The sequence below is a fragment of the Apaloderma vittatum genome, unplaced genomic scaffold (genome assembly GCF_000703405.1).
Source record: "Apaloderma vittatum isolate BGI_N311 unplaced genomic scaffold, ASM70340v1 scaffold38919, whole genome shotgun sequence".
Lineage (NCBI taxonomy): Eukaryota > Metazoa > Chordata > Aves > Trogoniformes > Trogonidae > Apaloderma > Apaloderma vittatum.
In genome coordinates, this window is record NW_009737762.1 from 4,330 (window position 1) to 13,563 (window position 9,234).

Consider the following 9,234-nt stretch of genomic DNA (forward strand, 5'->3'; position numbering starts at 1 on the left):
TTCTGCTCCATCCTTGGTCCCGCGTCTGCTGAGGTCGAGCAGTTCCATCACGGAGAGAGCAGGCAGAGCTTTCACAGAATCACAGAATTATCGAGGCTGGAAAAGACCTCCGAGATGCTCAAGTCCAGCCTTTGATGCAGCGAGGAAGAGGACTGAATTCCATAAAGTATATGGGAGGCTATAAAGTGAAAATAAAAAATAAAATAAAAAAAAAATTAAAATCTGCATCCTAACCTTCAGGAGTCCCTTCGCAGCATAGGAAGCATTAAAAGAAAATACTGCCGGTCGCCGTGTTCCTCAGCAGGGGGTGGCATTGTCGGAAAACTGTTTGCACAGACTGAGGCAAACAAGGCATACGGCTATAAATAATGTTTATGGAGGGTATGATGTATTGTCCTGGCTTGCTCGTTTCTAGTTTAAATCAATATAGCCTTGAAAAAATTGACCCATAAAACTCTCAGCGTCGTAATTATTTTTTTTGCTCCCCCTCTCGCGTCTTTGCAGATGTCCTTTACGTGTATCTAAAATATCTTCCTCACTCCTATCTAGAGCTACTGTGGGAAACCTGAGCTTTCCAAGCCAGCCTTTTCTAGCCTGAATTATTCTTGATTTCATTTCACCGTCGGCTTCCGCAGACAGCTGTACTTCCGTCCAGGTACTACAAAGCTCAGCGTAGGTGGGAGCTGTTCCTCAAGAATTAAGGGACGGGTGCCGGAGCAGCTCCCAGCCTCAGCCTGAGTTAATGCTTCGCTGCTCCCCTGCAGAGCGTGTTGGGCACTGGCTCCGTGTGGATAAGCTCTAAGGGGCTGCTCTGCCCTAAATAGGAGTGTCCTAGTTTGTGTGCTGCCTGTCGGATGCACTGCTCTCGGCTTGATTGTCCTGGCGAAAGCCAAACGAACCAGGAAAAGTACCAACAGTCACTTCCGCTACGAGTATTTGTGGCCAAATTTTACCTTCCTGGCTTGTGGGTCGTCCTTCTCTGAATTGTCCAACGCCAGTCTGGATCTATGTTAACTGTTCTGATGGGGCTTCTCAACGTCACACGTTCGTTTTCTCTGCCTCTTTAGGTTCTGATTTTTAAAAATACTTAAAGGATCAAGTGCAGCAATAGTCTGTGAATTCCTAAATCTTCAAATAGGGGAAAGTTCTTACTAGTGTTGATCTCCACAAACTGCTTGTGAAGGGAAGAGTATGAGCAGGTCCGTTCCAGTCCTGATGTTGTGTTTTCTGAGACACTGGGCAGTAGTGAAGGTCTAAGTGACAGGAGACTGTGGGACAAAAGCGTGATGAGCATTTGATGTGCTCCCGCTCCCCAGGGATCTGCAGCCCAGGAACCTCCCGAATCAGGGCTCATGTCCTTAACAGTATCTTTCCTTTTTTTTTATTTTAATTGACAATTCCACAGCTGCGATACTCACGTGAAGAGCTCCTTCCTTCCCGTTTTCCTCCCTTTTAGGTTACATCTCTTGGCTCCTTGTTCTTGAACAGCGAAACAGAGTTCACTCTGTCTTCCAGCACGTAGTCTCCACGTCATTTGCCATCGTCCCCGGCGTTTCTTTCTTAACCTGGAGAGGCTTTAGTTCTTCTGGCCCTTCCTTCCTCCTGTGGCAGGCAGGCAGTACCACTGATGGGTTGTGCCCTTCACCAAGCCTCTTCCAGTTCTCCTCTGTCCTTGTAGAGACGGAGGCTCAGCTGAGATCCTTGTTGGGTTGGGAGTGGACGGTTTGGGGCCCGGCGTTTGCTGCGAGCTTTGGATTTTCTCGGTGTGCATCACTGTATCGGTGTTGAATTTCCCGTGCTCTTCTTTGCTCTTCCTTTAGCTTTTCCTGTCTCCCTGCAGTTCTGCACAGCCAGCCACTGTCTTTACCTCCATGAATAACGAAGTGCTGTCATTAAGTCTGATCACCTTCGCGCTACCCTCAGATTAGAGCTCGTTTAAGATGATGTTAGCGCATAGACCTCAGCGCAGCCCCCGCAGGCCTCCTGTTTCCCATCTTTCCAGCAGTTACGTGTGCGAGGACCTTTTTGTTTCTCTTTCATAGCAGCTTAAATTCTTGGTGTTGTCGGTGAGGATCCTTCTGAGAAGGCTCACGGAAATCCAAGCAGACTATCGGCCCCGTCGTAGACTTGCTGTTCTCTTTTAGCAATTGCGGCTGATTTTCCCCAGTAGACAAAAAGTTCACAGAGAGAAACTTTACTCAGAAACCCCAACACTGTGTTTAACCACCTTCCAGGCTCTCCAGGGCTGGGTGAGATCTCAGCCAAGCATGTCCTGTCTGGTAGCAACAGTTGCTTCATTTCATGATGGTTTTGCTCGTCCTGTACCTCTTTTATTGCCACCTTGGTTTGAGTTGTGCAGTTTGGGTCATTGCTGAAAGGCACTACACCCTCTGTAGGTGCTGGCTGGTGAACACAGCTATAAAAAAGAAAAATTACTTTGTTTTCCTGGCCTCATTTCATTTTCTCTCTGCTCTTTCTGCACCTGGGTCGTCTCTCAGCTCTGCAGATCCTGGCGTGCTTCCTGCTCCTCTTCGCTGGGCTTCTTATCCCTCTGTCACCTTCTGTGTACTTGCTACTCACGCTTTTTGGTTTCCTCCTTGTGATTTTGGTTTTTTTAATATTTTATTTTATTTTTTTAACATCTGTCAGTTGGAGCCAATCTATTTTCTGCTCTTGGCCACAGGTCAAGTTTTTTGGAGGGCACCTTCCTGTTTCGGATCGTCTCTCCTGCCCTGCAGTCTAACAACACTAATTTCCTCCAAATTTTCTTTATTTTGGTGGACAGCAGATACTTGCTCGTAGCCCTTGATGTTTTTAAACAGTGCCCATGCTTCCTGCAAAGACTTCATTCATCTCCTTGCCCCTTTTGGCTTAAACAAAAACCTTATTTTTAAATTTTTTTCACCTTGTTGTTTTTTTTTGTTTTTAAATTAAGTTGAGCCTGATGGATTTTTTGGCTTCTGTTAGTCTTGAAGGGATGAGCGTGTTGTGGTCGTTGCTGCCAGAGGGCTGCCATGAGGGCACTTGGCATCTTCCTTGGGACGCGACGGGACGTTGGAGCCAAGAGCAGAGGGTTGGGGCTGGGACCGCCCCGGGGGGATCAGCTCGGGGGGGAGGCTGCAGTTTTTGGGGCATCTTAGGCGATCCAGAGTGATTTGGGACAGAACAAGCGTGGCTATTTTAATGGTCGTGTTTTGATCACCTCATTTCTTCACTGAGGAGTGATATTGCCGTGGGAAAAATGTAAAGGAAGACTTGAAAAGTCTTAACTTCTAGGGGTGGTGTTTCTCTATAGGCACAAATGTTCTGTTTGCTCAGTGGTGTTTCGGAGATCCTCCCCAGTTTTTAATGAAGCTGTAGGCTCTTGCAACTTGGTTTTGCGCAGATGCGTGTTTTTATAACGCATCCATGCAAAAAAAATGTTTTAAAGGAGTGTTATAACTGGACTTCACACCTACACATGCCTGTATAAAGTAGAATAACTATATTTTCCATTTCTATTTCCAATGCATGAAACCTCAAAAGCCACGTAGGCGTGGCACTTGCAGATAGAATTTAGTGGTCATGGTGGTGTTGGGCTGATGGTTGGACTAGATGATCTTAGAGGCCTTTTCCAATTTTAATGATTCCTCTGCGATTCCTCTAACCTGAACGTCCACTGGTGATGTTTTAATCTGTGTGAATTTATTTTAGCTTTGTGCAACCGACAAAACGCTGGAGTTCGACAGAGACTTTCGAATCAAGCACTACGCCGGAGATGTGATGTAAGGTTCTTTCAGAAATAAAGTTGCACCTCCTATTTTTGTCTTTTAGCCAGCTTTGAAGTGGTACAGCATTCTGATTTAATGCTGCTTCTGCTCTGAACCAGAATAGCTGTCATACAGAATTACAGAGTGCGGCACTTGCTTATCAATTAAATCTTAACGCCGGTTACTCGCTGTACAGAATATGATTTTGTATTTGGAACTGAAACAAAAGGAGAATGTGAAGGGGGGTGTGAGGGGAGAGCAGTGCTTCAGGGGAAAAAAAGGAGGGGGAAGAAATAAAAGCCATCGCTGTTTATGCAAGAAAGCTATACTGAGCTAATAAAATCTGGTTTAGACATATGTTTAGTGCGATTACATAACTCTGGCTTTAAATTCTCAAATCAGCTTGAGCAGACTCCAGATTCGGGGTAGCGTTCAACTGGAAGGAGCATCAGCGCAAGGAGCCTTCCCTGTGCAGGCCGGAAAGTTTTCTGTACCTGACGCCTACGCAAACGGCCCCGGTGTGTGACAGTGACACGCAGGGAGGTTAAGCAGAAGTGAAGGACCCCCATAGGTTAGAAACTACTCGCTGGGAAAGTTGCCTGGAGTATCACCAGAGTGATTTGGTGTTTGAGTGTGAGCAGAATCTAAAAGCAGTTAATAAGGAAATAAATTGGGATTTCTTTTACCTTGGGATTCAATTTACATTTAATTTATAAGGGTGACCAGTGGGACCATACTGGAGCCCTTCAGCACAGACAGATTTTGTTCTGGAGTCTTCACTGAGCAACTGCTGAGAGAAACACCCTGAGTTCAAAGCACTTGGGAGGAGAAAATACAAGGTGCTGTCTTAGTGGTTGAACCTTCCGCACTGCCAGTGGCTAAAAAATGTAAAAGAAAACTGAAGTGTGGAAATATGCACAGACAACATAGATGGGGCTCAGATTTTAGGGGAAGCGGTACGGTTTGGTCATGGCTCTGTGCAGGGGTTTGAATGTTTTTAGGGCTCTGGATCCCGGTGCCTGTGGTTTGGGCACAGGCTTCCCAGGGCGAGATCTGAAGCTCAGGAAGTAGCTGAGTGGGAGTCACCGAATGGGGAGATTTTTGACTTTTCTTCCAGGACAGAGCTCTGTCTTGAGTCTTAGAGAAGAGATGAAACTCCCAAATGGTAATTTTTCAGGGTGGTGTTTCAGGGGGAATAGAGGAAGGAAGCGTTCTCCCTCTAGTGAACCCTTCTTCACGCCAAGAGGGACAGACTAGACAGACCGAAAAAGAAACCTTCATTTTGGTAGAGTTTAAGCCAAACACGTTCTCTGAATTTGGAGGCAGAGGCCTTGAGTGTAGCCCTGGAGTTTGGGCCGGCTTTCTCAAGTCCTCTTAGGTGCCTTGGCCACTGTGCTTGCCACCAGCAGCTTTCTAAAGCTGGATGGATGTGGTTCCTGTGCTGGAAAGCCGGGCAGGAGGGTCTAAGTCTCTCCCAGGACTCCTGCAGCCCATCAGTGAGAGGCTGGAAACAGCTGGGTTCCTGCTCAGCTTCTGCTGTGTCGGTAGGAGTGTGAAGATGCTGATGCCAGCACCTCGGAGAAGGACTTTGCAATTACCTCTATTTTCTTTTTTTTTAGTTACTCAGTCACTGGATTTATTGACAAAAACAAGGACACTTTATTTCAAGACTTCAAGCGCCTCATGTACAACAGGTAGGCATAAAAATACTAACGAGGTGAATTTAAATCTGATCTGCCAGGATCCTTTTTTTGATAGAGTGGGCACTAGACGAGGCAAGTGTTTGCACAGATCATTGCTGAGTGCACTGGGATTTGATCTTCGTGTATCTACCGTGACCCAAAGGCTGTTAATTTGATTTTTCAGGATGAAGTCCTTACTCTGTGTATGTTTTTGTTCTGATACAACCTTTACTTTGGTTTGTTTGAAACCAACTCATTGTGCAACCAAGAAAGCTGTGCGGAGATTACAGGTGCTACCTGGTTTGTCATTAACCAGGTCTTTGGACCACTTGCAAGTGTTACCCCTGTGATCTCTCTTTAATCAGAGCTGAAGATAATGAGCAGCTTTAGATCAAACCCAGCTATTGGCCCCAGCCAGAAGTCCCTGCTTTGAAAGAAAACGTAGAGGAGAGGGGAAAAATGGGCAAATTAACTATTCACTTAGTTTGCCGTCCTGTTAGGTTGACTCAGTGTACTCCCTTGAACAGTCTCACTGTGCCTGTTTTCCAGACTTCACATTAACTGAAAAACCTGCAAAATCCTTGCTGTGTGGAGGTTTTATTAAATTTAGCCTCTGTTTTCCTCTAAGTCTCCGTTAAAGGCTGCTCACCAAGACCACTTACGACATGTTAAAGCGTGTGATGGATTGGCTCTTAGATTGCTGTAACCGCTTTCAGCTTTTGTCGGTTGCAGAGCTCTTGCCATCCATTCTACCTCACCTTCAACCCTTCAAGAAAATAGACGCTAAAGTGTATAAATTATTGTGTAGATCAAAAATGGTGCAGAAATACAGCTTGAAGTCAGATAGCGAGTTCCAAGGGAGGACGTCGTGGGCTATGGCCTCACTCTTTTTTGATTAAATTCTTTATGTTTGTGTCAGTAAGGCAGACTCTGCTTTTGATAGATCACTTCTGCAGGATTTTCACTGTCCTATTCCTGCACATCTTTATCTGCAGAGGAGAACGCGCTTGTCATTTTCGCAGAATATTTGGTTGTAAGCTTGAACCGTGTGTGGCTCAAGAGCAAGAGATCTTTTGCCCAGCAACATCATATAGGTTTGCCTGATGTGTTTTGAGCTGCAAACCCCAGTAGATCTGGAGGGAAGCAAGCTGTTGAATGTAGCAGAAATGCTGTTAGACCATGCTGTTAAAGAGACTGTCTTTTAGCTCCAACCCTGTGTTGAAGATGATGTGGCCTGAAGGTAAACTGAGCATCACGGAGGTAACCAAGAGACCTGTGACAGCTGCTACTCTTTTTAAGAACTCCATGATTGCACTAGTGGACAACCTGGCGTCAAAGGTAAGTATTTCTGCTTCCGAATCGACCCAACTTCTGATTATTAGGGTCTAAGTTCTCCGTGGAGAGACTGCCCCCTTCCCATGGACAGGAAAGCCTAGCTGGTCCCTGGCCGCTGAGCTCTGGCCGTGACAACTGGCAGCTTGGAAGAATTCGTAGGAGAGTTATGCCATCCCCACAGAAAGAAGGTAGAGTTTTGTTTCCTCTGTGACCAGTGTATCTTTCAGCTGTAGGAAAGCCAGTCTCTCTTAGGTAATAATTCTTATATCAAATAAATAATCATCTCTACCAAATTTCTTCTGGCAGAAGACCAAGAGGGTGGAGTTTCATAGTGGAGAGATTCTGTCTTTCTGACTTTCGGTGTCCAGTGACTTCCTCGCTGTGCTGCGTCAGAGGGTGTGAAGTGAAACCTTTGAATTCACTCCGTAATTTTTATGGGAGCAGGTGTTGCTTTGAAAAGCACCGCTCTGTGTGCGGGGAAGGGGCATGTCAGGGTGAACTGGGAAAGGGGCTGTTGGAAGGCGACGCGGCCGAGCGGCAGGATGCAGGGAGCAGCGTGATCCCTCAGGGATCACTAACGAGTGTTTGGGTGGTAGGGATGCTGGGTGACGTTGCTGGACTCCTGGCGTTTCGGTAGTGTTGGGGAAGTGTTGCGTGGTCCACACGAGACGAACACTGAGCCCAGAGTAGTGCTGTACGTTAACGTTTAGAATAAGTACTCAATAAAGGGCAATGTGTTCTGACTATCTCAGGAGTAGCAAAAGGAATGTTAGTGGCCCAAGATCCAGAGGCAGAATGTGCACGCAGCTGTGGTAGGGCTGGAAAAAGCTTTGTAGAAAGCTTGCTCTCCTACAGGTGATCCTTCTACTAAGAAAACCCTGTGAAGAGCAGAGCGACATTTGAATTTTTGCTCGGAGTGGCAGCCACGTGAGTAACAAAGTCTTCGTAGGCGCTGCATCGGTCTGAGCCCTGGCTGTGCACAGGCTCTCCTCGCTGGGAATGTTACAAGAAACATTTTCCAGAATTGGGAGATGAAAACACACTTGCTTTATATTTTTGAGTTCTCATTCCGGAGTGGATTTAATCAGGAAGGTGTGCAAGCCTGACTGAAGCTGTGCAGAGGTGTTGCCTGACCTTTCTGGCTGAGGGTCGAAGCCCCGGAGGCTTGACTAAGGGCTGCTGAGAGGATGCCCTTGTTAGCCCAGCCCAAGGCCACGTCTTGCTTTAAGCAGGCGCCAGTAGTAGAAATTGAGAGACGTCCTACCCCACCTCCCACGTGGCTGGAGAGGAGCTTTCCTGGACAGGGAATCACAAGCTTTGGGGCTGGAGAAGGCGGAAGGGAGGTGGGGACTGGCTTCATTCTCGACTTCCAGAGAGTCTCTTGCCGGGCAGGGAACCTGACACGCGGCATCGAGGCGTCTCAAGCGATGCAGACGGGAATGGTGGGGTGTTGTGGTGGAGGGTGGGTAACAAGGGGCTCTCAGCAGGGAAGTTTCAGTGGAAAAAGCTTCATTTGCTTGTTTATTGGAAAAATTATTCTAGGCCACCTGGTATTTTGTAGAAAATAGAGTAGCCGAGAGAATGCCGCGTGCTGTGGTGGTTTGAACAACTCCTGCAACTCTCCCAGCAGGGGATGAGGAGTTGAAATAGCGTGTTATCCATCTTGAGTCAGTAGGTGCCGAAATTCCTCATTGAGGGCTGGCTGGCTTGTGTGAAAGGAGTTTGGTTCAGTCCATTTATCATCCGCATCTCTATCCCAAATGCCAGCTTTCTCCGAGGATAGGCCATAACCAGGAACCACTCCCACGTCACATCTAAGCTTTTGAGCTCACCAGAAGGTACCTGTGTGTATCCTGGCATGGTCCTTTCCCATTCTTTACCTTCCTTAAACTTTCATTGAGAAACTTGTGTTGAAGATGTCGGCGTTTTTTCCTGATTTTCTGTTGAACAGCAATGGAGAACATTGTCTGAGAGCGTTGTATTTCCCAGAGGGTTATGGATCCCATTCAAGGGAAGGCTCTCATTGGGTGTGCCTCAGGAAGGAGAGGTTGCTTAAATAAATAAGGGTCCAAAACACAATCATGGGATACCTCAACTGATAAAACAGAGTGCAGAAAGATAAGAGGGACGTGGATCTGTTGGAGCGTGTTCAGAGGAGGCCACAAGGATGATCCAGGGGCTGGAGCAGCTCTGCTACGAGGACAGGCTGCGGGAGCAGGGATTGTTCAGTCTGGAAAAGAGAAAACTTCGGGGGGACCTAAGAGCTGCCTTCCAGTACCTGAAGGGAACCTACAGGAAGGCTGGGGAGGGACTTTTTACAAGTGTCCAGCAATAGGACAAGGGGAAATGGGTTTAAGTTGAAGGAGAACAGATTTAGACTGGACCTTAGGAAGAAATTCTTCAGTATGAGGGTGGCAAGACTTTGGAATAAATTGCCCAGAGATGCTGTGGCTGCCCCCCCCCCGGGG

The 9,234-nt window shown here is 46.9% G+C and overlaps 1 protein-coding gene across 1 annotated transcript in view; it reads left to right on the top strand.

The window, feature by feature from the left end:
* The window catches only part of MYO1D (myosin ID), a gene marked incomplete at both ends in the record, with an annotated part of 10,519 nt that extends 3,750 nt beyond the window's left edge, over positions 1–6,769 (top strand). The window contains 3 exons of the mRNA XM_009877420.1: positions 3,694–3,764; positions 5,369–5,443; positions 6,637–6,769. Of these exons, the coding sequence (XP_009875722.1) occupies positions 3,694–3,764; positions 5,369–5,443; positions 6,637–6,769 (279 nt within the window). The remainder of the gene's footprint in view (positions 1–3,693; positions 3,765–5,368; positions 5,444–6,636) is intronic.
* Between the last annotated feature and the right edge of the window lie 2,465 nt (positions 6,770–9,234).